Source organism: Netta rufina (genome assembly GCF_964035555.1).
Source record: "Netta rufina genome assembly, chromosome: 32".
NCBI lineage: Eukaryota > Metazoa > Chordata > Aves > Anseriformes > Anatidae > Netta > Netta rufina.
In genome coordinates, this window is record NC_140156.1 from 916,447 (window position 1) to 943,994 (window position 27,548).

The 27,548-nt window shown below is 56.0% G+C and overlaps 1 protein-coding gene across 4 annotated transcripts; it reads right to left on the minus strand.

The window, feature by feature from the left end:
- Positions 1-85: 85 nt before the first annotated feature.
- On the minus strand, positions 86-18,213 carry AKAP8 (A-kinase anchoring protein 8). Of its 4 annotated transcripts, none has more exons than XM_084304036.1 (15): positions 18,112-18,213; positions 15,159-15,197; positions 14,644-14,676; positions 13,684-13,779; positions 12,807-13,092; positions 10,958-11,564; positions 10,460-10,601; positions 9,990-10,036; positions 9,305-9,338; positions 8,168-8,264; positions 7,369-7,510; positions 6,677-6,770; positions 5,504-5,634; positions 4,285-4,380; positions 86-1,024 (listed from the first exon to the last, which is right to left on the minus strand). In XM_084304036.1, the coding sequence occupies exons 1-15, from the start codon at positions 18,128-18,130 to the stop codon at positions 440-442; spliced, it is 2,448 nt and encodes an 815-aa protein (XP_084160162.1). In that variant the 5' UTR covers positions 18,131-18,213; the 3' UTR covers positions 86-439. The 4 variants fall into 4 exon arrangements, with proteins under 4 accessions (XP_084160162.1, XP_084160161.1, XP_084160164.1 ...); XM_084304035.1 differs by having other exon boundaries at positions 9,990-10,039; XM_084304038.1 differs by lacking the exon at positions 9,305-9,338 and having other exon boundaries at positions 9,992-10,036.
- Between the last annotated feature and the right edge of the window lie 9,335 nt (positions 18,214-27,548).

The following is a 27,548-nucleotide window of genomic DNA, read 5'->3' on the forward strand; positions in this document are numbered from 1 at the left end:
CGACCGAGTTGGTGTCACAGCAGACCTCAGCCAGCTTTACTGCTGTAATTAAAAAAAAAAAAAAAAACAACAAACAAGACACCCGTGAGGATTTAATCACGATTTTATTCTGCAAACCCAGCATTTTCAATTCTAAAATTCAAAAAAACAAAACAAAAGGTGGTGCTGCCTCTCAGGGAATGTACAGCTTCCTGCAGTCTTCGACCTAAACCAAAAACAGTACGGAGAGAGCAGAACTAAGCAAATCTACAGAACAAGACAGCGGAGCGCACGCCTGCTCACAGGGCAGAGAAGCTGGGTCCCTGCCCTTGAACGAAAGTGGAACGCTGCTTCCAGCTGCACACAGTAAGACAGGAAGAGGAAGGAAAAAAAATACAAAACCAAAACCAGGGGTTATAACAAGGGCGTGGGACAATCACCTTCACACAAACATTCACAGTTACTCTTGCTGCGGCTCAGTGGCTGCTGGCAAAGCCTCTTCCTCCCCCCCTTCCTCTTCTTCCTCCTGCTCGCTGCATGCAGCCGGAGCTGCCTCGCTCACGTTTTCCTCTCCCTTCTCCTCCTCCTCCTCCTCTTTAGCTGCCCAGCCCTCAGTTTTATTCTCTGCTGCTGGCTCCTGGGGAGTTTCTGGAACCGAAGGCGGCTCCTCTGAGTCTGCCTCGGCTGCTGCTTCTGAAGGCGCCGCAGCCTCGTTTGTGTCCTCCGCTGCCTCCTCTGCTTCGAGCTGGTCGTCATCTTGCAGAAACGGGGGCATCAGCAGCTGTCTGGGGTGCTGATCCTGCTCCCCCACGTGTTTCAGGAACTCCTCTGATTTTGACAGCTCTTCGGAAGGCCCTTCCATCTCTTCCGCTGTTGGAGCCGCATCCGTAGCTTCACCCGTGTCCCCAGCTCCTCCCTCCTGGGCCTGGGCAGCCTCCGTAGCGGTGTTTTCGTTTGCTCCTTCCCCACCGCCATCTCCGCCTTCCAAGGCTTCTCCTTCGTCCACATCCTGGTCAGTGATTTCGTCTGTGAAGGGATCTTCACCCTGGGGGAGAGAGAGGGGAAGACAGAAGAGTCATCGGGCTGCAGTGAGGCGGAGGCGACCTCAGCTGTGAAACGCAGAGGTTCGCAACTGAGCGGAAAACGGCAGCTGCTCAATCGTGGAAATCCAGCGCGTCAAGCCCCAGAGCCACTAAGCTTCCAGCAAGAGAAGCGCCCCGGGAGGGTGCTCGGATCCCACATCTTGGAGGAGTGGGAGGAACGTGCGAATCTCCCTCCTGCGCGGCACGCTGCTGAGCGTGTGGGTGCCGGGGCTGGGTCCTATGCTAAGAACCGCGTGTGCTGCAGCACCCGGGAGAGCGAGCCGGGGCATCGGCTCTGCTCTCAGCTGGGAGGAACTTGGCTCAACGACACGATTTTTAAAAAAAAAAAAAGAAAAAAGCAATTCCTCAACCTCTGTCCGGTCCCAGCTCGGTGGGACGGCACGGGACTCCCACACGGTGGGAGAGGAGTGGGAAGGAAGATCAGCGACTTGTGGCCTTCCTCTTGCCCTTCGCTGGAGATCAAGGAGTCCAGCTGCCCAGAGCCACGGCGCTAACCTTGACCTCACGTGCACACAACCCTGACAATCCCCCGAGCACGGCTCTTGCTCTTTTCCCCGCTACGAGGAGCCCGAGCGCCTCAGGGTTGGGTTTATTTCATTTTATTTTTGACCTCGTTACCTTTATTCAGGCCGACATCAGATCCTAGCACTGCTCCCATCGGGGCAGGGACCGTTTTGTTTGGCTCTCTGCTTGTGTTTCGGGGTTAGGTGTGGGTGAGCACTGTACGGTCAGTGGGTGCTGTGCCCTAGCACTGGCCCTGCCGGAGAGTAGGGCCACACTGTGCCACAATCCGGGACAAACCGTGCTTCTAAACTCCCTCTCCCTTCCTCACAGGTCACCAAGGTATGCGGAGGGCTGGCCTGCAACAGACGAAATGTGAAGGGAGGCGGGCAGCATGCCAGCGGCAGAAACCTCGCCTGAAATCTGATCGACCGGGACGAAGAGTTTGCTCAACTCCCCCCGCCGTGGCTGTGGTGGAAGCTGGGAGAGCGACCTCTCCGGCTCCAACACAGCGCCTGCAACGTCCCGAAAAGCGGAGGCACACCGGTAGAGGCCGGCCTGGTAAAGCCAGGCCTGTCCCCGCTCGCTACGTCCCAGCGCCTCTCGGGTTCTCTGCCTCACGGACCGGATCGATCAGAGGTTCAGACCAGATTGGCTGCCTCCACACGAGCAGATCCATGCAGGTGGAGGACAAACGCAACGGTAAATCTTCCCTGGCTGAGGTTCAGCCAGCTGGTCTCACCTACCGAGGTTCTGGAGGACATGGGGGGGAAAAAACTTCAGGCTATACCTTGCGATCTGGACCCAAGTCCGTTATCGCTGGTAAAAGCTACGGGGGGATATGAAGTCCACTAGTGGTGGAGACTGTCACGGCCTCCCTTGGGAAGGGTGAGGCACCCAGCATCCCTCAGAGGAGGAATCGTTAGGCCCGCGTTCAAGAAACCAGCTCTTGATGCTGAGAGTCTTGTGTCAATTATCGCCCTGTCTCCGGCCTTCCTTTCTCGGGGAAGGTCGCCGAGAATGTTTTGGCGAGGCAGCTCGGGCATTACCTGGAATCCTCAGATTTCCTCCACCCCTTTCAGTCTGGTTTTGCACCTGGGAATGGTACGGAGACCGTGCTGGGATGGGTCGAAGATCTCCTCCTGCCGATGGACAAAGGTCAGGCGCCCGTGCTGATTCATTTAGATCTGCCGGCAGCCTTTGATACCGTTGATCATGAGGAGTTGTTGACGTGCCTGCGGACCCTGGCAGGGGTAGACGGAGTTGCACTTGAGTGGTTCCGTTCTTTCCTCTGAGAGATCCCAGAGGGTAGCACCGGGCAAACGCTCGTCTGCCCCGAGGGCTCTCTCGGGTGGGGTACCGCAGGGTTTTTATGTCACCCTCCTGTTCAACGTGTATGAGAGGCCGTTAGGGGAGGTGGCCTCATCACTTGGCTGCAGCGCCACTGTACGCTGGCAACTCTCAGCTCAAAGTCTCTTTCACTGGACCCAGAGGGTGGAGTCGCAGTTTTGCTAGAGTCTAGCAGAGACTGGGCATGATGAGAGCTAGCTGGCAGAGGCTCGGTCCGGGGAAGGCCAAAGTGATGCCGGTGGGACAGGGGAAACATCTGCTCCCCCGTGTGGGGGGGGGGGAAGGAGGCCACCCGCGCTGCCGGCCAGCTTTGCGGACAGGGCTCCTGTCGGATCCTGGGCTGCTCCTGGGCTCCCAGGGAGCAGCAGTAGGCGAAAGCACTTCGTTTCGTCTTCGCGGGGCCACGAGGTTGCGACCTTTCCTCTCGGATGCGGGCCTCACCCGTAACCCCCGCCACCTCCAGACCGCGTTGCTGCCAACGCGCTCCACACTGGGGGGGCTCTGGGGGCGGCCCACGGCCGCCCACGCGCTCCCCCCAAGGCTCTGCAGGCTGCACTGGCTTCCGGCTTCTTTCTGCAATTCCAAGTGCTGCTCTGGACCTAGCGAGCCCTACCTGGCGCCGGCCCTGCCCTCTCCTCGCACTCCAGCTTGGCTCTGAAGATGGGCCGGGGGACGCTCTGCCACTTCCCAGCTCGCACCTCATGGGAAGAGGAGGGGGGGGCTACAGCCAGGCTGTTTCAGCTCACGGGAATTCGGCTCCGTCACTCGGTTGAGCTGCCGGGAGCATTGCAGAGCCCAGCTCTTTACACAGGGCAAAATTCACCCCAGTGCAGCACAGGGGCAACGGGTGGCACAGGAGCCGACCACCTCCAATTCCAGCCCGGCCTGGACCCAAGCAGTACTGCCTGACTCACGCACGCTGCACCAGGGGGAGCTTGGTCCCCAGGCCACTGCTCGAGGGGTGGCTTTAGCACACTGGAGTTCCTTTTTTCTCTTTTTTTTTTTTTTCCTCTCCTATTTTTGTCTCCTTATGTTTCTGTTTGGACGGTTTCGTAACTGCTCTACAAGCGCCTGGGAATGACAGTAGGTACAGTCTGCAAGTTAAAAAACACGAGAGGTTGTAAACCGCCTACAGAGAAAAAAAAGAAACCAGACCCAAGGACTTAGACTAGAGGCAAAGAGGCAGCGGAGTGGGATCTACGCTCCTCCCCATCGCGTGTAACAGGGTGTCCTGTGACCAACATGCAGCACACACAGCGATGCGCGGCTCCAGCGCTCGGGACCACCGCGGTGCCTGTCCCCCACTGCTCCGGGACCTCCGCACCAGCTGGTGACTCTCTCGCCCACTCACCTTGAGGTACTTCTCCAGCATCTTGACGATGTGTTTGTTATTCAGGACACTCTTGGCAACATGCAAGCTGGTCTTCTTGAACTGTTCCGCAGCCATCTGAAAAGGAACCCAACATTAGCCTCACTGGGTCGGTCCTGAGGGGGAAGGAAGAGTTCCAAAGAGGATTTTGGCTCAAGATACCAAATTCTTTCCTCCTCGGCAGGGCTTGGAAAGCCCGACCTCAAAATCCAGCTTCTCAGAGAGCATCACAAGGAGCAGGTAGAGGGGAGCACCTGCACCTCTTCTGCTGCCACAAGCCCTGGAGAAGAATGTGCACCAACTGGAACATCGCCCCAAATATCACTCATCCTGAGAGCAAGGAGTCCATGCACACATCAAATATTTAACACCAAGGAGATGAAAACTATTCCGAGGAACGTGTGGATCCGACCAAAGCTTGCTGCCTCCATCTGCGCTCGCATCGAGAGACAGCAGCAACCCCCAGGGCTTTTCAGCAGCAAAGGCAGCTCCACAACTGCCCCGTAGAGAGGAATTCCTGTGCCAACCCCCCTGGGAGCTGCTGTTCAGCACAGCATGCCCGTGCCCTGGCAGGCCACGAGCCCCAGAACATCTTCCAGAGAGGGCGGTTTGTTTTGCTAAGCTTCTAACACCTTCTCCCAAGACACAATGCAGCTACACGTGGGACAGGCAGGATCTGTACTTATCCTACAGAGTGAAAAACAAAAGCTGCTTCCTGCTTTTCACAAGCACTGCACTTCCACTGCCTCTCTTCAGCCTAACTCACCTGATTTCTAAAGCCCCTCCACAGCCTGGGCCATTTCAGACACTGACTGTCTCCTATCCAAATTCCTTACGTGCCCCCAAAGGGGACTTTAAGTCAGAATTTTAGCAAAATTAGAGAGAAGGAACATTTAGTCTGCACATTTATACAGTATGCCTGGACTTCAGTTAGTCCAACACCAAGGAGACAAAACGAAAAGGCTACTGGCTATCTCAAAAAGCTGCAGTTCGGGGCCTGTCTGGATTGTCTGAACCCCAGGCACCAGTTTTGGCTCAGAGTATCTTCTCCCACGGCAGCCTCACTTCCCGCTGGTTGCGCAAAGTCACTGACGTGCCCTGGTAACCCCCCAGTGCAGGAGAAGAGGCCAGCTCTCAGAAATAAAGGTAGGGCTGCAGAAAAACCTGCCGAGACCAACCATGACCAGGTCTGGTTGCTTACCCTGCGGTTTCGGTTGTGATCCGCAGATCGCAGGTGCCTCTGGAGGAGGTGGTTCTGTGCAGGAATTAACATGTCGCAGGCCATGCAGTGAGCCGCCTCGATCTTCTTGAAGAAGTGTTCCTGGCCAATACCTGCAGCAACAAGGAGAAGTTAGCCCCAACTCGTAAGGAAGATGTTCTGGGAACACCATGACCTTTCTACCTGCTCTCCCCACGCCAGGGCCAACGTGCTAATTCAGCACCCGTCCTCCTTCCCATTTCTGCCTTCCCTCTGGGGACAAAAATCACACCCACAAGGCACGGACTGGGCTTATTCTGCTCTAAAACGGATGGCACTGATGCAGTACTCACGTGGAGGAGGAGAGATTGTGCTAACAGCCCAAGGTACGAAGCAGTTCACTTACCTGAGCAAAGCAAGGCACCAAACCCTGTTTTCTTCAGTGCTGCTGGAAGCCAGCCGGCCTCCCCATGCGCATTTAACAGCACAACGGCCAGCTCGAGCCTCCCCCACCCTTGGCGTCACTCCTCTATACTTTTACCCAGGTTTTCTGCCTGAACGCCCATTTTGTAGCCTACCTGTGGCTTAAATAAGCCGCATTCCCCACTCCTGGACTCAGCACAAATACCAGCTCTGTACACTGGGGACGGGTCGCACTGGTCAGGCTGCGTGGATTTTTTTTCTCAGCGTGCTTTTTGCCCTCAACAGATCAACTTCGCTGCTTCCTCTTAATGTGAGGAGCAAATGCAGGCCCCAGCAGCATTAACAGCCACAAAGGTAACAAGCCTTTGGAGTTTTTCCCCCCACTTAGAGCTTCGTGAATCTGTCGCCTGTGAAACTGCAGAAGGACAGATCCCCACTAAAGTGACATCCCACGAAGTGAGCAACAAGGCATCCAGACCCCGACCCAGAGCAGCACAAAGGACAGAACCCCTCTGGAAGTAATGTTTATCAGACTGCAACCCTGGTAAGCTGCAGCAGTCCTCAAAATCAGCAGCAAACCCACAAGGTTCTGGTTAGTTTGGCAGGCTGGGGTAAATGGGAGGTTCGGTGGTGATTTCACCTCTTGGCAGACACCGCTCTGCCACCAGCTGTGGCCACACCACTGTGTGCTACCAGTGAGCCCTGTGTTTTTGGGATTCCCCTCCTCTTCCCTGCCACGGGACAGACTCTTACCCTTAAAAGGATCTGGCTTCTGCTTCGTGCCCTCTTTCTCAGTCAGCTCCTGGCGACGCTTCTCAATTTTTTTATTCCTATTGACGATGTATTCCTAGAGAGAGGAAGGGGAAGGAGCTCACTGTCCTCCACAACACACTGAGACACCAAGGCCCTCCAAAGGGAATCAAGGCCCCTGTGGTCTTCCTCCTGGCCTTGTCATAGCTGGTGAATTAAGAAGACGAGGCAGGTGTTTTCCCGTCCCCATCCCTTCCAGCAAAGAAAGATCTACCCTAGAGCCCAGCTCGGTGCCTCCTATCAGGTTCTGACCTTACAGTCCCCAGGGGAGATGGCAATGACCCTCAACAGACCCCAAAAAGCAAAAAGAAAATAAAACACCCCAGTCCTTCCCCAGCTCTAGCTGTGCAGGGGGCAAAGAATTTCTGGAGCATTTATTTCTGGCCTTTCTGTTTAAATTCACAGAGCCAACTTCCCCTCCCAGCACGCCAACCCATGAGAAGCTGCACCACACTAAATGAAGTCATCGAGTGATGTGTTGACGAGTGGTGATGTGAGCCAGCCAGGCAGGGGGCTGAATGTTAGTGATTTCATAACCCCTTTCACTCCCAGACAAGCCTGGAAATCCCAAATAACCCAGCAGTGATGCAGAGAAGACACAGAAGAGACGTGCCAGCACTGGGCTGTGCACGTACCTGCAGGAACTCGACTGTTTTGTCTGGGAGCTTGGTGCCAATGTACCGCAAGGTCTCTTTGTGGAACTTGCTCTGTAGGTGTTTTTGGATCTCCTCTTCCTCAAAACTGCGGAACTTGCACACAGAACAGGCGAACTGGATCCTGAACAGAGCAATTGCATGCAAGTGAGCTGAACATTTAATGGGAACATCAAGATCACAGCTGCTACTGCCCCAACTGTACTTTTCTCTTTTTTTTTTCCCCCCCCAAAATGCCACACCACAGTTTTACTCTGTGGCAGTTCTTTGTGATCACTGTGTAACCCCCACTGAACAAAGAGCATCTACTTCTCTCCCAAAACAGGTCGTTACACCACAGGAGAGGATGCAAAACCCCACACAAGTTTAAAAACAGGTGGACAAACTCAAACCGCAGGAGATTAAACAGATATAAAAATACTCTCCCTAGTTTGGGACAGCCCTGAGATACAGAACCACAGGTGCCACCTTAAGCTGTCTTTTGGTGATTTATGGCATTACTGTCATAGCAAGGCTGCTTATATAGCCACTTAATACTCCCTTCTGAATTTGTAATTCTACACTGAGCTATGTATCAAACAGCATGGTATTCCCATCTTAGAGCAGTCCTAAGACATGCATAAGGGGGAAAAAAAACACAAAACTGCTGGAATCAGAATGCAGAGCCCCAAAACGTGATTCCCCAGACAGGCTTCCTGCAGAGGAAGGTCCCAGGTAAATATTACAATGTGTGATTGTTCACAGAAACGCTGGGAACAGACTAGGCTATCACTTTTCCTACCTGTCCATGGCACGGTCACGCATCCTATCTCTTCGCCGCTGTTTCTCCCTCTTCTTTTTCACCTCTTCATCATCATCTTCGCAGCCATCTCCAGATGCTAGGGGGAAGGAAAAAATAAGAATAAAAATCTCAGAGTTGCTGTGTAAGAGCTCATGGTTTACTGGCTGAGGTATTTCAGGACCAAGTTCCTGAAGCTGAGAGTAAAGACGAAGCGAAGAAGGAACTTCTGGCCTGCCTCCAGCAGTTGCCGTAAAACCCAAACCCAGCTCCCTCAAATTCCCAGAGCAACTTGAGTCTTGGGAGGCAGCGACAGGACGTGCCCTTACTGGAAAGGGCAGTCACAAACAGTCATTTAATTCCACAGCACCACAGAGGCATGCTGCCAAGACACCTCTCTGACTCACTTTTTGGGAGAGAATTTTTTCTCCCTGTATTCTCATTTTTCCCCCAACCACCTGTTTCTCACAAGGCTGAAAAGGTTAACCTACTTAAAAAGGTTAAGCAACAGAAGCACAGATGTTAGTAGTGCTAACATCGCGGCTCTGCTTCCTTAGAACAGTTTCAGACTTGTTATGCCTTCCCAATAATCTCGAGAGTTGTCAGGAAAACAGCCGAGACCGAGAGATTCAGCTGACCTAATCTTGGCAATATTTTAGGGGAGAAAGCTACAAGCACTGGGTCAGAGGTCTATCAGCCCCACGGGACAACGCCTTCAGGTGAAAGAAGCACAGAGACCAGTCCTAGTCAGGATGCAGTCAGCAGTGGGAGGCTTGAGCAAGAACTTTAACACCCAGCCACGCTTCTTTCAAACCCAAGCATAACCCAGAAGCGCCAACATCACTCATTGAGGCTTCTGTAAGTCACCATAACGCAGAAAGCACAGCATGTTTGGGGCTGACGTGTCTTTACCAAAAAGGACAATCCAACATCAGCAGAAGCAGTTTCAGCTCCTTTGGAGCATGTGGGTTTTAAAATTGCCACCCTGATATCCTGCCATGTATCCCTGTATATCCTGGCAGGAGCTGCATCAGCTTTTGATGGAAAAAAAATAAAAATCAAACTCTAGGCAGTGTCTGAAGGCGAGGCAGGCAGCAAGGTGGAGCGTGTCCAGCTCACACGCTGGGGGAGCCACCCTACCTTCCTCTGCGAAGTCAGCACGACTCCCATTCTCCTGGAAAACAGAAAGAGAAAAGGAGGCCGCTGTCATGTGCTGCCATCTGGAGGTGTCGTTGTCCACCCAGCCACCGGCAGAACTGGTGAAGGACGAGGAGATTTCACCCCCCTGCTGACGCAGGGACGGAGTGCCGACGTTCACAACCACCACCCCCAAATTGTCAGCTGGCACAGGTGGCTACACATCACTGGGGATTATCACTCCTGGCCATCAAAATGTAAATATTCCACGCCTGAGTCACTGTCTGAGGAGTGCCTTGCAAGCCATCCCCCCCCCCCCCCCCCAAACCTGGCAAAGGAGTAAAGGAAACTACCACTAATTGGGACTTCCGCCTAACGAGCCTCGCAGGTAGAGCCAGAAGCATTAGGACATGAGCATTAGGATCCCAACCTCCCCACTCCAGGGCTCTCAGCACCTTGGCACAGGCACCTCAACACAGATCAATCTGCCAGTAATCCTTGCTGAAGGGCATGGGAAACGAGGAGGAACGAGTACTTTTGGAATGTATGGGCTCAGAACGCTGCTTCTAGGTGATTTTAACAACTCTGCCTTCAGCACAGTCAAAAAGCCAAATGGTTGGAGTGGGTAAATGTTCCCATGGCTGCCACAAAGACTTAAAAAAAAAATAAAAATAAACAAACTACTTACACCTTTGTCAGCTTCATCTCCTGATTTTTCCTCTCCTTCACCCTCATCTGCTGCATGCAAGAAAAATCATTTAGCTGGTGTTGGGAAATCTTTCCCATTACACGCTGCAAGAGGCTACTTAGTAAGCCACCGAGTACTGCAGTAATGGCTCAGAACCCCAGCAAGGATAGCTAACTGCTCACTGGTTTCTCCTTGCCTCTCAGTCTGTGCTGCAAACGCTGTCCTTACACCCCCAAAGCCTACCTGGGGCATTAGATTTTGGTCTAGGCCACAAAGCCTGTGCACAAGGTGGAACTTGCAAGCACGTTATGACAATACCCACGCTAGTGACTAAAGAACATGGCAGCTTTGAAATGTAATCATTCAGCTGAAAAGATTATTCATCTTTCAGCTGAAAATAATCATCTTTCAACTGAAAAGATAAAATGCTTAAGAACATGTGGGGAAAATGAGCAATGCTTGGCTCGTACCGTTCTCGGTGTCATCACCCTCGCTGTCAGTCTTTGCCTGTTTGCTGTCTGGCTCGTCTCCGCTTTGAGACTGTTTCCGCTTGCGTCCTCCTTCGCTGTCCGATCGCCCTCCTGACCGGTTTCGGAAACCTCTCCTCTTGGGCTACAGGTGGAAGCAAATAACCAGATCAGCCAGCCCCACGCCCCAAAAGTTCAATTATTCCACCCATCTGCTGCAGGCCCTAGAACAGTCAAGCCCAGATGACCCCACATACTTTTATCCAGCTACAAAAGGATTTGCTGGCGGACTTAAAGCCAGGTTGAACAAATCCATTAAGGGTCCCCACCACCCTCCTGAAGGGATTCAGGACGGGGACGCTGCCCTGTTTGGGACACCTGAGATTACTCAGCAGGGGAATGGACCTGAGCTCCACAGACCGACGGCCAAGCCGACCTCCTGAGGCAGGAAAGCAAGCTGCCTGGGCTCTCACAGCAAAACCCAGGATGGCGACGACTTACCATGAGCGTGTTCATGTGCCAGGGCACCGCACCCATCCTGTCTCTGTTTCGCTGCCGCCCCATTCCGTAGGGCACGTTACCGTACCGTCCCATTCCCATGCCCGACATCCCCATCATGCCATAGTCATAGTCTCCATAGTCCCCGTAGTCTCCATAGTCACCGTAATCCCCATAATCCCCATAGTCACCGTAATCTCCATAATCCCCATAGTCCCCGTAGTCCCCATAGTCAGGGACCAGGGCTTGGGAGAAGAGAGAGGGGAGCCTGTTGGGGCCGGCACCCCCCATCCCACGCCCACCCATGTAGTTCAACTCATTCCAGCGAGCGGAGAGGCGCTCCGAGCTCGAGGAGGGCATGAAGTGGTCGGAGCGGTTGAAAGTGTTGAGGCGCCCCCGGTTCTGCACGCGGTTTTGGCTCCGTCCTCGGATGAGGCCGTAGTTGTTGCCCCGGTTGCGAGACTGATCCCTGCGGCCGTCGAACTGGCTCCCGAAGGAATCGCCGCGATCTGTGCCGACCTCGCCGTAGTCGTAGCCGGACCGGTACATGTCGCGGTCGTTCATGGAGGACCTCGAGTCGTACGATTCAAAAGACTCGAATCTGAAGGAGCTGCACGGTGAGGAGAGAGCCGTCAGCAGCAGGAATAAAACTGTGTATCATACAGAGTTTGCATCTGTTTGTATCAAAACCCAAGTGTTCTCAACTAAAAAACACTTTTAAAATCTTGATCCCTTTCTGTACCCACCACCTTTTCTTTAACCTTAGGAAAATTAGTATCAAAACGCTGTTTTTTTGGCACAAGCATCCGAACAGGAACTTGAATCTATGATTCTATGATCTGAACAGAAACCCTTTGGAGGGGTCACAACCTCACCAGTTTTATAGCAGAACACCAAACCTCCCTGAGCTTGGCTTTCCCAGCTGAAAAGCAGATCCCAAAAGCCTCCCCGCTGCAGCCTGCATGAAGTAAAAGCAAAAAACGCTGCTTCCCAACAGCAGGGTCAGTGATTCGGACCCGAAAGAGAACATCCTGCCTGCTAGAAGATCTCAGCTGGAAGAAAAGGGGAACATCAAAACAACCAGCCACCGGCACGGACAAAAGCACAGACTCTGGCCTGAGAGGGAAACCCTGTAAGAAGCAACAAAAACCTAACTCTGGTATAAAAAAAAAAAAAAAAAGCAAACTGCAGCAGGGTTTTGTCCAACACAGATCACAGATGTATCTTTAATACCATGGAAAACCCGAAAGGAAACCAAGCAGCCCCTTAAGGCAAAAACTCAGAGCTGTTCCTCCATGTGTGGAATTTACTCAGATAAGCCCCTCAGCTGTCCAAAGTAACATCAAACGGCAAAAAAAGAGGTGAAACTTTGCTGAGTCAGCAGCTCTTGCCAGGATCTGCGTTATCATTTGAGCGGTAACACGAGCACTGAAATTAAATGACTCTCCAGGCTGGCATGGTTTAACCCAGTGGAAAGAAAAGCTCACTGGGCAGCCGTGAGGGAAGATGGATATAGATGAAAAGGTGCTTCTAGCTTTTTAAGTTTCTTGAAATCAAAAAGCTTTCTGCAAGATCTGTTAACCAAATCCACCACAGAGGTCGCTTTTAGTGCCTGATATATACATCAGGTTTGATATTCTTAATATTTAATGTATTAAAAATATTTTTATATATAAAGGGGTGTGCACATGCACACACACATCAGGACTGGTTAGAAAATAAGCGATTAATCTTGTTCACCCTGAAACAAACACCGAATCACGCTGTGCAACCAGAACAGCTTAACCTGATGTCGCAGTGATTTGAGGCCACTCTTTTACCGTTAAAAAATGAGAAGAAATTGAGCAGTCACCTCTCCTGGTCTTCCATTCCTTCCCCCGTGCCGCCGCTGCCCTCCTTCGACAGCATATCCAAGCGCTGGTTTATTTTGGCTATGATGGAATCCGAGTTCTCGTTCGCCACGCTCTCGCTGCTGTACGAAGTGACGGGCATGGCAGAGCCGACATCAGCATTCATGCTCATCTCCGAGGTTTTGGGAGTTTCCCAAGTGCTGGAGGTAGCAGCAGCGGCGTAGTTGTACGTGGCTGCCGTGTTTGCGGCAGTGGTTTGGGTGTTGTAGTAGTCATAGCCTTCGTAGCCTGGCAGAAAGGGGAAAAAAATCAGCATTAATGCAGGGTCATACAGCCAAGGGAGTCAGGGAGAAGAGCTGAGATGCTAACGGACCCTACTGGGCAAGGCTGCGGCTGAGCTTTGCTCGTTCAAAGGAAATCTGGCTTCTTAAAGTGAGAAATATCAGAGGTTTCTCAATGCTAAAAGCTACCAGATCTCCTTTGGGCACGTCTAACCAAGGAAACGGAGCACTGCTGGTTCCGTTTGTGATTTAGGAATGAGCTCAGTGGATGCTGTGGGACTTTGTCAGCCTGAGGCAGCTACACCACAGTCCCAAAACCCGAAGAGGACCAGAGCACCGCACACCCAGCAAACAAAGAACCGCAGGGACGGAAAAAATCAATCAGGAAAAAAAAAAAAAAAAAAAAAAAAGATAAAGGAATCAGAGCAGTGAAGAGCACAAAGCCAGCCACCACAGGAAAAAGCACCCTAAGGCCAGAGGTCGCCCCATGGGACGTGCTGGGGTTCCCGACAGCACCAGTCACCCCCCGCTCGCCACCTCCTGAGCCCTGAGCTAAGAGCAAGCTTCCTCCAACAGCTCTGCAGTCGCCGCTTCTGACCTGGCGCCCCCTTGGCTATGTCAGTCCTAGGGCTCTCGTAATGCGACTGCCAAGTCTGCCAGGAAGATCCCTCATAATTCTCCTTGGCCGCCATGCCTACAATAAAATTGACAACGGTTAAGGCTGACGGCGCGCTGCTGCCTCGCTCTTTCCTTGTGCTCCCCCCCAACTGCCTGGCTTTTGGTCATAGGGGGATTGTGGGCCCGCTGGAGCAGGGACTGCCCTCGGGCCTTGGCTGGGGCTCCTGGGCTTCCCAGAAAGAGAAACAATGGAAGAAAAACTTTTTCAGCAATGGAAGTTTTTCAGCAATGATTTGGGCTGGGAGGTTGGAGTCGACAGCCCTGCTGTGCAGTATTTGATTTTACCGTTAATTTGCTCCTCGCGGGGTATTTCACAGAAGTATCTTGGGCTTTTGCTTTCCCTGGGGAAGGCATGAACAGCTCAGAACAGCCAATCCAAATTTGGGCCAATTAATTAAACACTGCTCTGACGGAAAACACTTCCTAGCAAAATTCAAATCATGTTTAATTCAGGAGGCGGTAGCCTGAGTGCAGACACCATCGAGATGCCAGAACTTCAAGGGCAAGCCTCGGATTTTGAGGGGGGAAAAAAATAATAAAAAGTGGTATTACTGAGATCAGAGGTAACACGTCTGCCTGTTCGAGATCAAAAGAGAAACGGAGACATGAAACAAATTTGTTATCTGCAAGGCAATTTGCCTGCTTTAAGAAAGAGATGGCTCTCCATCATCAGGATGGAGAGTCTCCTCCGCAAAATAAAAAGCCACACGTGATCGTGGCGAAGAAATCAACGGGGGCTCCTCACGGGAACCAAACGGCCCCGAGCCCATTTTCCCTTCACTAGAGGAAAAGTCCTGCACTCTTCAGGAGCGGGGAAAGCAGCTCCATGTGGCGCGACCGACTCGAGACCAAGCAGGGCACCGAGGAGCTGTGCACGTACCTTGCCAACTTGTCGCGTTCGTCGCGTATGTACCTGAGAGAGAAAAGAGACGGGGTCAGCTCCGAAAGCTCTTCAGCAGCTACAAGGTGAGGGACGCAGCAAACGTAACGCTGGTAAAAACTGCTGTTCAGAATGGGTGAGGAAGAAGCTGGGACTTCCAGCAGCTACTTATGAGAATGAAATGGAGAACAGACACTTTTTTTTTTTTTTTTTTTTTAATATTTGCACTTGAAAACACTCAAATGACCCCAAAAAACAACCCATGCTCAAGTAAAACACCTGGGGTGCCTGCGCAGAGTTCACACGGCAGCATTTTGGTGCTGAGGCACCGTTTGGGGGCACACAGCAGACCACAACTGCCTGCAATTCCTTTTCCTCCCCAAGCTCCAAGCTGGCAGCAGGGCTGCCCCCACTCCGCTCCCCCCGAGCCGTCACCACTCCAAAACCCGACCACGCTTTTGGCCTTGGGATTTTTGGTTTTGGAACACGCTCAGCAGAACACACCAGAAATTTACCTTGGGTGTTGCTGGCCCCCGTACTCCAGGTGCCATAACCTGCAAGAAAAAACAAAACAGAGCTATCAGAAGGTTCAGGTGCTTTCTCCAGCCGTCCCCCGCAGTTACCACAGTTCCACTTTCTTCCCTTAATTGCTCCAAAATCAAGGATGTTTTTAATTACACCCGCACTTGTGCTTTTACCAGCGGGGAAATGCGCCCAAAGCCTGACTGAAACTGTATTTGCAATTAATTCTGTTTGAAAACATCTCGTTGACCCTTGGGTCGATGATACACTGAGAATTAAGAAAAATGATAAAAACCAAATGAACCACAAACAGGCGGAGTTTTAGAAGAGAAATCTGCTCTGAAAGGTGCTCGGTGCAGCCACAGCGTGAGGCTACGTAAGAGCTTCATCTGCCAAGGCCTGACCCTGCTCACCACGATCTACAGAACGCGTGCCCCTTCTAAAGGCTTTTTTGGGCTGTTGGAGCAGTGGAATTCCTCGAAGCTCGGGAGAAGGGGAGTGTAAAGCACTGCAACCGTGGCAGAAATGAGTGTTGCTGTATTTAAACCATCACAGAAACCACCAGGTGGCGAGCACATAGGGAGCAAAGGCAAACGACCACGTTTTCTAAGGGGAATCTCGGCACTGATGGGTTTCCTTCCATGCTTTTGGAGGCCGAGCTGTGCCCTGCTCAGTTTTGGGGCAGCTAGGTCACAATTCATTCCTCCATCCTCCTACATGAATGGCCTGCCGAGCACACGCAGACAAAAGCAGGAGAAACAAAGCCAGTGTGGGGAGGCTGCGAGGTTTTTCGATGAAGCCTCGGCTCTGCTGTGCCTGCGGTGCACAGGAAACGGAGGCTGCTCGGCCCGAAACGCACCAAAAATGGTTTCACTTCTTTCTCTGCTGAAACGTAGGCTCCTTGTGGGCTGCACCCGTGGGTTATAAAGAAAAAAGCTGCCCAGTTTTGGGTGACATCTGTGTCCTGTGGCGGCTGTTCACAAAGGTATTGCCACGGGAGCGATGCTCTTTCAAGGATAAAGGGATCTGGGTTAAGCAGGGACCTCAATGCTTCCCATCCAGTCTTTGACAGCAGTTAAGAACACGGTAATTAAGCGGTCACCATCTAATTCCAAAACCAACATTTCCCAAAGAAAAAGCCCCACATAAAGTGTTTGGGTATCAGCGACTCGATACCAACATCTGCATCCCTCCCCTGCTGCACATAAATATTCCTGTTTGAGGGAAGATTCCAGCTCCTAGACAGCTCACTAGTTTCAAGAATCCCCAAAAAAGAGCAAAATTCCTTCTCCAGAGAAACTTCAGTGCCATTTATTCAGATCGAGTTGTTGAAAGGGAAAAAACAACGCTTGCAGAGGATGATCCAGCTGCCCCATTCACAGTGCCTCCCTTAAGAAGTGGTGGACTGCATCCTAAAAGTGTGGTTTGCTGAAGAGTGGCAAGTAAAAACACATGCAGAACGGGCACCACTGGTGAGTTCTTTCTAAAATGCCGCTGTGGAGCCACCAAAAAGCGCTCCCTGTGGACCTGCATGTTTTTGAAGGTGAGCAGAGTAAGCAGAGCGTGATTTCGCAAGAAAAGGACCAGGGTATGGGGCTACACAGGTCCCAGAGCTGCAAAAAATGACCGGACGTGGGGTCTGCATGACCTTAAAAGGGACCCAGAACAACTGAGGAAGCAATCAGGCGCTAAACTTCCACTGGCACAACTTCCTTTCTCCTTCCATCTCTGTCTGCATCGTTTTGAAGCTTGAGGAGACACCAAAAACTGGTGGAGGCAGGGAAACGGAACCCAGCAGGCCACTGCTAGGCACCAGAAGGAAGAAGGCATCTTTTTACAAGCAGGGCTTCAGGCAGTGGCCAAAAACTCCTTGAAGTGGCAGCATCCTGCCAGCAATCTCAGTGTTTCGGGGCTCACCTGCTGTCTTCTGACCATCTCCATGTTTCGGGGCTCACCTGCCCCCTTCCACCCCACTTCACGCCACTGATCTCTGCGTTTTGGGGCTCACCTGCTGCCTTCTGACCATCTCCACGTCACCTGCCACCTTCTGCCCCACACTTTGGGTCACCAATCTCCACATTTCGGGGCTCGCCCGCTGCCTCTACCCCCCATTTCACGCAGGCTGCTGTAGGGCACGAAGCACCGTGGCGTGTCCCAGCCCAATGCCACCCCAAATACCGGAGCGCGATGCCCCCACGCCTTTGGCTGTTTGTGTGGGTGTCCCCCCATCCACGTAGGTGACTGGGGGGGGGGGCGCTGAGCACAGCCACACCGAGAGGCCCCCCCCCCCCCCAAAAAACACGGGACTGGCTGGATGCCCCTGGTGGGGTGGGGGGTAAAAGGAAAGGGTAAAAAGGGGGGGAGGAGGAAAGGAGGAAATAGGGTACAAGTGGTAGGGTAAAAAGAGGGGGTATGAGGGGAAGGGCAGACGGATGGGGGCAAAAAGGGGGAGGGCAAGAGGGGGAGGGGGGCAAGAGGGGGCTGGTTTAAGGGGGGGGGAAGGGGATACCGGGCGCCAGGGGCAGGGGGCGGGGCCGCGCGGCCGCCATTTTGTGGCGTCTTCAGAAATGGCCCGGCTCCATTTCCGCCAACCGGACAGGAACCGGGGGGACGACCGGGAAAAGGAGAGGATGAGGGGTAGCACCAGACACCCCCCCCCCGCCGTCATGTCCCTCCCCCTCCCCACCCCCCCCAGGCCTCTCCCTCCCCCCTCGGCCGTCCCCACCTCCCGGCGCCTCACAGCTGCGCCCGCCAATCAGCGGGCTCCCTCCGCTGAACGACGCGCCGCTCGGCCAATAGGCTGCGGCGCCCCCTCACGGGAGGCGGGCCCAACATCTCCCTGCCCCGAAGCGGCCGCTGAAGCCGCCGCCAAACGCCCGAGCCCGGCCGGGGAGGCGGCGGGACGGCCGGGGAGGCGCCGCGGGCCGGGGCCGGCCCCGCACTTACCGCCGTAGCCCTGCTCCATGGCGGCCGCCCTCCTCCCGCGGCACCGCTCCGCCGCCCGGGCGCTCAGTGCGCAGCCGCGCGGCGCCCGCCGCCCATTGGGCCCCGCCGGCCCCTTCGGCCCGCCCACGAAGCGCTGCTATTGGCCGCCATCCGCGTCGGCCGCTATTGGCTGAGCTCGCCCCGAGGCGCGGCCCGGACGCCGATCCCATTGGACCGCGCGGCCCGCCCCTCGCCGGGGCCCCCGCGATCCGATTCGTGGAGGAGCCTCCTGCGGTCCCGCCCCTTCGGCCCTTCTGTGGTCACGCCTCTCCGCTGTCAATCACAGCCGGACCCGATTCTGAGTGGGCAGCGGCGCGGGGCGCATTGTGGGGGCCGGAGCAGAGCGGTCGCCATGGAGACGGGGCCTGGTCCCGCTCTGCGAGCCTGACCCCCGGCCCCTGACCTCTTCTTGACCTTTACCAGTGACCCCGGCCCCAAATGAGACCCCCCAAGGCGTCCCCATTGACTCCCCAGTCAGTAGGATTGTAAAGTACGAATGTTTATTCAGCGCAGGGCAGAGCGGGGGATAGTCCCACCAAAGACGTGCGCACCCGACGTGGCAACTTGCCTTGCTTATCTACAGCGAAGAGTTACATAGGCCTGAAGCTTCACATACTCATCACCTGTCCCCGTTTCGTCTTAAAATGAGTCCCAAGCAGTCATTGCTGGAAACTCCTCCCATCTGCGCTTGCGCAGTGTGTCTTGGTGGTGGTCGTCGGGGGTCGTGGGGATGAAGGTTGGTGACTCTTCCTCGTCACTGCTCCTTGACCTCTTGTCTCTGCGCAGACTCAGTTGCTCCTTGGCTCTTGTCCATCCGCAGGACCAGTTTCTGCCAGTTTCTTAAGACAGGCTCCCAGTCTTCGTGGGAGACTGACCTTGGGAAGGGGCCCACGGATTCTCGCTTTAGGTAATTTGCACGGGACAGGGCAGGAGCACGAGGCTGCGGAGCAGTCCCCGAGCATAGCCCGCGTCTTCACACAGCACCGAGCCATTTCTGTGAGATTGCCTCTTCTCTACCCTCAGCCCGCAGGATGGGGGAGAGACGACCACCCAGTAGCCCCATGCTGGCCTGGGTGGAGGCCGAGGCTGGTCAGGAGAACACAGCTCCCAGTGAACACCATGAGCACGTCATGGAGCTGCTGTTGAACGGTGAGCGAGGGCTCCCGTCAGGGGGAGCAGGGCTGGGGCTAGGGAGCGGGGGGGCCAGCAAGAGCACCCTGCTCAGCGTCAGGACCAGCATGGCAGCCCAACCCCCGGACACCCCCAGGGAGGTTGTGCCAGGGGAGCAAGCACGGGGCTGGAGGGAGGCCAGAGCTCCTTCCTCTGCTCCCTCCTGCCTTTGGCCACCCTCTACAACCCTCCTTCTTCTCCAGCCTTCTTAGAAGCTGACAGCTTAGCTGTCTACCAGGAAGAAGCGAAGAGCTTGCACAGCATCCTGGCCTTCGTCCTCAGCACACAACGGGTAGGTGTGGCCTTGCCATGGTGGCTGTGCCTGTGTCTCCTGAGGGTCGCGCAGCTCTGCTGCCAGGATGCTGGCGGGCTGTTGGCGAGGCAGAGCTGCCGCCCTCCAGGAGCCCCGCACAGCCCTGAGCCCCTCGAGGCTTTGGTCCTGCTGCCGGCCATGGGTCTCCCCTCTCACACTCCCCGTTGTTCTCTCTGCCACCTGGCTGCCAGGATAAAGACCTGAAGATGAAGTTCCTAAGGAGCATCATCAGCGTCTGCAGAACTGCCAGAAACTGTGGCCTGTGGTGCGGCCTCGATGCCTTCTGCAACAAATACCAGCTGATATTTGTTTTTGGTATTTGTGAGCAACTTTGTTTCTCACAGGGGGACTACCCCCGTGCCGCCCAGGGCTGAATAAACACACCTACTTTACAATCTTATGGATTGTGGAGTCCGTTTTCCACAAGCCACCTCTCCTAAGCCATTCCCCACCACACCACCTAAAACCCTTACGGCTGCCCACTACGGTAGAGGCTGGAATCCTCAGCACACCATGCAAAGGATTCCCCGGCCCTGCACGTGTTGTTGGAGTTTTAATGGAATGCAGGCGTTTGAAGGTTTTGTGCCTCTCCCTGGCTTAGGAGAGGCAGCAGCACAGTGCCCGCCGGCACCAGCTCGATGTCAGCTGCTCCCTTGGACATGTCAGGATGAAGATGGTCTGAGTGGCCAGAGACACAACACTTTCCTCCTCGTCATTCTGCAAGGGCTGGAGGACTGCAATGGAGAGCAACAGAGCAGAAATGAAACCCACCTGTCTGCAGAGACTGCGGGCAGAGCCTGCCACCCCGGAACATACTCCAGAAAAGCCCTTTCTCTTAGCTACCCCGGTACTGGCCAGCTTCAACCCCAACCGAGCTTTTGGCCATACAAACTTTCTCCCTTCCCTCTGAGAAAGGTGAATGCCCCCTGCCCCACCGGTCGTGGACCCACACCCCGCTGCCCTCACTCACAGCCGCAGATTTCATGGATCTTCCTCTCGCTCTGGTCCTTGCAGTGCTGCGCGGCAAGACCTAGGCACAAAGCTGCTGTCAGAAGCCTGCAAGGCGCCCCCCAGGCCCACTTGCATGGGGACCCAGTCCCGGGGGGGACTCTGGGGACACTGGGGCTGGCAAAGGCTGACAAAAGAGGGACCCTGGGGGCTGTGGCTCACCGATGAATCTGATGGCTGCCTCCCGCAAGGCGACCTGAGTGTGCTGCAGGTACGGCAGGCTCTGCTGCAGGTATTTCTCCACCTTTCTCTTGTTCTGCACGAGCTGGAGAGAGCGCAAGGTTACGGGGCTTGCAGACCCTGCCCAGCTGGACAGACCACCCCCTCCTGCCAACACCCCCCCTTCCCCTCAGGCCATTCCCATCTCCCAGCCATGAGCCCTGTGGGGCTGGGGTTTTGAGGTATGGAGAGAGCTGTTGTCTTTACCAAGCACTCTGCGATCCTCCAGGTCTGCTCTGTCTGCGCCAGGTGCTTGAGTTTTTCCTTCTTCAGGAAGTCTGCAGCGGTGACAAGGGCTTCCAGGGAGGCCTGCAGAGCAGCAGAGGCTGAGAGATGGCACCAGAGCCCAGGGAAGGGGACCTGGCAACCCCCATCTCTTGGCAGGACTGCAGGCCTTTCCCAGCCCACGGTGGGATAATGCAGTGGGGGGTGAGTGTGAACTGCGTTTGCCATAAGGAAGGAGGGGAGCTAGCTGCACCCCGAGGGGACGCACGTGCCAAGTGCCCGGTTGCCTTCAGCCCTGTCGCCGGACGCCCAGGCAACCCCTGTGGTGTCAGTCTGCTAGTCCCTCTAGTCAGGTATGCCATACGCACCTTGGCCACGCTCTGGGTCTGGTCACTCAGGTGAAAAAAGAGTGGGAGCAGGCTCCTCTGCACGACCTTCTTCAGCTGCCTCTTGTGGCGCCACAACGCAGTCTGTATCACTTTGTTGTAGAGGCAGATGGAGAGCTCTTGCAGCTGGCTGCACTCCTGGTAGGAGGAAGAGAGGAAGACTTCAGCAAGAGCTGCTCCCTGCCCGCGGTGAGCAGGGGCGTTAGGGTGGCTGACGTGAACGGAGGTGCTACAGAATCAGAGTGTGCTCAAAGGAGCTGTGGCCAGATCTGTAGCCACAGTGAAAGGACGCAGCCCCACTAGAGGGAACGTAAGAGGCCTCCTTCACGGGGGGCAGCTGTCATGAGAGTGCCCATTTGTGGGCTCAGGTCCCGCAGCAGCCTTACATCGTTAAACAGTGGCAGGATGTCCCCAGCCACTTGCAGAGCGATGGAGCTGGCCTGCTTCCTCGTCATGTGGTCCATCACGTTTCCGATGAGAAGCAGGGCCTTCATCTTGGTGTCAGCCCTGGCAACCTGCAGGCCCTGAATGATGCCTGGCAGCAGCACGGGAAGTTTTCTTGCCTGGAGGAAGGACAGAGTTTCCGTTTGGTGAAACGATGAAAGGCCACCCTGGGCAGAAGCCTGTGGTGCCAGAGCACCAGGCTGCCATCTTGCTCGCGCAGAGGCAGCACGAGAGTTGCACCGGGCAGCAGCCACCACACAGGCGATGGCCATGGGCAGCCCTTGCGTATGTGAGGGGAGCAAGGGTAGGAAAAGGAGGGCAGCTGAGCAAAGACTCTGTGCCCCCTTTTCGGACCCGCTCCAAAAGGTACGTGGCATGCATGGAAAGCTCCCCAGAGAGCCGCTGGGCCCCTCCATGGCCAGCTCATTTCTTGGCCATTTCTTCTGCGCCACAGAGCTGCGGGCAGAGCAGAGCTCTCCCAGCTGGCCGGGAGCAGGCCGTGATACCTTCAGGACAAAGGCCCACCGGCCTTCACAGTAGTGTGCCCTACTCACCATGACAGGTGTCTCTGACGCTCGGAGGAGAGCGCTGAGCACCAGTGAGTGCGTCACTCGGTTGGGATGCTTCAAGAGCCTCTGGAGATGGTGCAGGGCCCCCGAGTCGTCTTCTCCAACATCTGGGTGGGCCAGCAGCTGAAAGGAACACAGCATCGAGAGACTGTCAGAGGCTGCAGGCAGCTCCCGGCTCTCCCGGCGCCTCAGGCCAGGGGCCCCGGGGCCAGGCAGCCTGTCCTGGGGCAGCTGTGGCTGTGGAGGGCCGCAGGGCCGCTGAGTGCCCTGTGCCTGGCAGCACCCAGCAGCCTTTCTTTGCCTGCTCCTCCCGCACGTACGTCCTGGAGGAGCTGCCAGTTTGGGGGTAGATGGGCAGAGGCACACACACGGCCCTGAAGAGGAGCAAGGCCTCGTCCAGTAACTCACCGCCAAGTGAGGGATGCAGTTGTCGTCAGGGATGAAGCTCGGCAGCCTGCGCAGCTTCCACTCCTGGAGCACGCTAAGTGTCTCCCTCAGGACATTCTCCATCGTCTGGTTCTGGGAGAACATGGTTTCCCACATGGCCAGGGCAGTGCTGCAAGGATGAAGCACTCAGTCAGCAGGGCACACTCCACCCCAGCGCCGTGGCCGGCACAGGCCCCGCAGGCCCCAGGCTGTCCTGCAGCCCTGGCCCTGCTGCCCCCCTCCCTTGGGGTGCCCTGGGAGCCTTGTCCAGGCAAGCAGGAGAGGGCAGAGATGACGTTCCCTGTGGTGGCAGGGATCCTGGCTGGCTTGCTCAGCTCTGGCTGCCCTGGCTGTGGCCAAGGAACCACGGCTGGCAAGCATGGCGGCGTGGAGGGCCCTGCTCTGGAAACGCAGCGTGCAGTTTGCTGTGGATGTGTCAGGCGGATGTGTCCTGTCCCCTCCCCTCCCATACAAGAAGCCCTGAAGGTTGGCATGCCTGTCAGATGATGGCGAGATCTGCAGCAGGGTGCTGGCCACCTCCCTTGGCCGCTGGTTGGCCAGCCAGAGGATGAGGATGTCCAGGCTGCGCCGGGCTGATGCCGTGTTGATGCACTCCACGTGTCTGTAGATGCACCTCACGATCTCTGGCACCTGGAGAGGCAAAAGTGGAGTGCAGACGTATTTTCAGCCACTACTCATACAACTGCCCTTCCCATCGCTCTGGGATGGCTTCCAGGGATTGCCTGAGGTGCCTGAGAGGGCTGGACGTGGCAGGGAGGAAGCGGGGCCTGACATGGGCTAACGGGCAGGGCAATCCAACTACAGGCCACTTACGTCGGTCAGCCAGGAGGCAGGGTCTTCGATGGCCATATCCAGCACACTGCCGGCCTCCTGCTTGTCGTATATGTTGGAGTCTCTCAGGGCTTCAATGACCTGGAGGATGACGTCTGTCCTCTGAGACTGCTGGAGGTATTTTCCAAAGTTCTGCAAGGAGGAAGGGACGTAAGACACGTTGCAGCAAGTGCCCCGATGGTGCTGCAGAACTGAGCGGTGAGAGCAGCTCTGGAGACAGATGCCTGGCCGTGCTGGCAGCAGCGCCCACGGGAAAGCAGGAAGCAGGGGCTGCAGTCCCTGCGTGGTGGGGGCTGAGAAGAGCCCTCGGGGTGAGGGACCAGGGTTGGAGGCACGGGCCCAGGGTGCTGGCCCTGCAGATATGTGGGGCTTGCCGGTGGCCAGGAGGGCCAGGAGGAGCTGCTGCTGTGAGGCTGGAGTACCGCCTCTGGAGAGGTCCTACTCAGGGACAGCAGGACCGCGCGGGCCAGAACAGCGAGGCCACACCAGCCGCACTGATGCCGGAGCCCTGTGTTCCCACAAGTCTCCTGCTGCTGCTGGGACAAGTGTGCCAGGAAGGGAGGAAGTCATTACCGTGGCAATGTCCGTGGTAGTGGGCGAAGGAAGCCAGGGTATGGCCTCAGCTTTCCCCTGAGGCTGTTGATTATCTTCTGGTGCTGTTCTTCCTAAACACGGCAGCGGCAGCGGAGGGGGACAAAAAGAAGAAGATTCACAAGGACAAGCCACTTTTGTTAGGAGGCTTACCAAGTGGCGAAAAGAGCTTTTGAGTAGGAATGGCTGAGGAGGGCGGAGATGCTGCAGAGCCCTATGTTAGCACTATGTTAGCACTATCTGAGCTGCATAAAACCGTGCATGTGGTTCACTAAACCTTCCAATTCTTCTTAGATGTGAGAACATTTCACCACCAGGAATGGGAGGCAGTGTTGGACAGAGATGGAAAGCAAAGGCAGACAGCTGATGGGAGCAACGGAGATGGCGAGAGAGCAAGGGGTGACGTGTGCCTCAGGGGTACGCATGCAAATGCTCCCAGCCTGGCACACGCAAAGGAACGAGAGCCCTGCGTGCAATCGCACGACTAAAACGCTCTTGGCCTAACTGAGGTGTGGGGGGTGGCTCGAAGGGCTGGAGCGCTGTAGTGCAGGGATACGAGGGGTACATACAGGGATCCTCTGTCTAGGAAGACCGCTCTAGAGGTCTCCACAAGAGCGCTCCTTGGCACTACTTAGGAAAAGAAGCAAGTGCCTCAGGCAGTGCCTGTGTCTGGAGGGGAAGGAAGCCCAACACAGCTTCTCTTACTGTTTCTCTGGAGGAATCGGAAGAGGTAATGAAGGGCATCCAAAGCCTCCCATCGTAGCTGCCAGTTCTTGCAAGTGTGGCAAAGGAGGAGCCATCCCACCAACTGTCCCAGGAGCGGCACATTGCACTCTGTGCATCCGTTCGTGGGTCCTCCATCGGCGCTGTGGTCCTGGGCGAGGGAGACAAGGAGGGAAGTGCTGTGGGAGGCAGCTGGGGCCAAAGTCCTGGAGCCAAGAGTGTGCCCAGGGCTGGGTCCCAGGTGAGTCAGCAGCCTCGGCCATGCCTGCTCTCCCACCGTGCTCCCTGGGCGCTTGAGGCCTGCACAGGACGGGGGGCAGAGCTGGCTCCCGAGAGTGCTCTCAGGGACTGGGAACATCCCCCAGGATCGGGGTCCATGGGCAAAGGAGGGCTGAAGGCCCTTGCTTCAGGGCTGAGCCCTAGCTGAGGGTCTGTAGCCGGGCTTGCCTCGGCAGCACCCCTGAGCTGCAGGCTGATGTGGTCTGCGGGGAAGGGGAGGTGGGCTGGCTGGAGGGGTGCGTGGCTCCTTACCTCCGGTGAGAAGCTTGTGGCTAGCCAGCTGGTCAGCTTCACGGCCCTCCCCACGGCCCTCTCGCAAATAGCTTCGCTGGGGGAGTTGGCAAAGGGCAGCAGAATCTGTGAGGGGAGAAAGTGCTGGTCTGCCCTGGGAGCTGATGCCCATTAAAGCAGGAGCATCAGTGCTGGGCTCCCGCAGCCCTCCGATCTCGGGAGGAAAGCACCGCGGACAGGGAGGCAGGTGGACAGCAGCAGCACCAGTGGTGACCAGTGCAGTGCCTCGGAAGAGGGGTCCAATTCCTGCCGCTGCGTTGACGCAAAGGAAGCCCAGGAGCGCCATGGGCAAGGCTTTTCTCCGACACAGGAGGAGTCTGTGGAGGGCAAAGGTCTGCAGCCAGGGGATACGGGGCTGCCAGAAGACCTCAGTGGGCAGCCCCCGGTTCCCCCAAGGGAGGCGGGCACCTTTCTTGCCCTGTGCTGCCTGTGCGTGGCACTGCAGTAGGGCCTGCCCGTTCCGGAGTGGATGCTGAATTCCCTCCGGGTGAGGAAGCGCCCCTGGGAACCCCGCTCTTGGCAAGTGGCAGACCTGCAAGATGTCCTGCAGCTCCCAGAAGCCGGAGACAGGAGAATTTCTGATGAATAGTTCCAGCATGCGGTCCATGGCGTCCAGGGTCTGCAAGGACAACAAAGGGGTGGCAGTGGATCTCCAGTCCCTCTCCCTCTGCCAGGATCTGTACAGATCTCAGCACAGAGCAGCCAGGGATCAACCCAGTGGGATGGGTGTTCCAAGAGCTCTCCCAGAACATACCTCCAAGTAGCTGATACGGCTCGGGCCCTCCAAATGCTCGTGTGAAGGAAGCAAGAAGATGCTATTAAAGCACACGAGCAGGATGCTCTTCTTCTTGCCCTCCAGCACTGAGTTGACATAGCTGCAAAGAAAGCAAGGGGCCTCGTTGTCACGTTGTCACGGAGCAGGGCCTCAGGGCCTCAGGGAGGAGGACGCAGCACTGCGGGGCCTCGGTCCCTGCCATGGGGGCTGCCTTCCACCTTCCAGAAGCCCCGAGGCTTGGCGAGCAGCGGCCCCGCGGCCGGCACTGCCAGGCTGCTGCCTAGACAGGGGAAGCCTGGAAGCCAGGCCCAGGGCCAGAGCAGGGGCTGGGCACGTACCTCAAGTGGCCAAGTGCAAGCATGGCTTGCTGCTGCACCGCTGTGTGCAGAACGTCCAAGGGCTCGTCTTCCAGCAGCACCTGCAGAGCACAACCGGGATGGCACCGGGCATCGGGCGGCACAGCTCGGCAGCGCCAGCAGAGCTGGTCCAGGTCAGAAGGGCCGGTGGAGCACCAGTGCCCCCAGCCAGGTGTGGCACCCAGAGGGCCGCCCTGCCACCTCCCTGCTGCTGACGGGGCTTCTCAATGGCCCCAAGGCCGTCAGGGGCAGCTGAGTGTCCACGCAGCGCTTGCCCCCGCCAAAGCCCTCGAGAGTCCCGTCCCCACAGCCTGCCCTTGCACCCCCCCCAGAGCCACCAGGGGGTGTCCCCTCACCTTAATATGCTCTGCCAGCTGGTATTTCTTGCAGAAGGCATCGAGGCCGCTCCACAGGCCGCAGTTTCTGGCGGTTCTGCAGACGCTGATGATGCTCTTTAGGAACTTCATCTTCAGGTCTTTATCCTGGCAGCCGGGTGGCAGAGAGAAAAACGGGGAGTGTGAGAGGGGAGACCCATGGCCGGCAGCAGGACCAAAGCCTCGAGGGGCTCAGGGCTGTGCGGGGCTCCTGGAGGGCGGCAGCTCTGCCTCGCCAGCAGCCCGCCAGCATCCTGGCAGCAGAGCTGCGCGACCCTCAGGAGACACAGGCACAGCCACCATGGCAAGGCCACACCTACCTGTTGCGTGCTGCTGACGAAGGACATAATGCTGTGCAAGCTCTCCACTTCTTTCTTGTAGACAGCTAACTTGTCAG

Coding starts and splice junctions, on each gene's coding strand:
- AKAP8 (XM_084304035.1), bottom strand. Junction 14,677..15,158: donor GGGGGCCAGCAACACCCAAG/GTAAATTTCTGG, acceptor TTTCTCTCTCAG/GTACATACGCGACGAACGCG. Junction 5,635..6,676: donor GAAGCCAGATCCTTTTAAGG/GTAAGAGTCTGT, acceptor TTGTTGCTGCAG/GTATTGGCCAGGAACACTTC.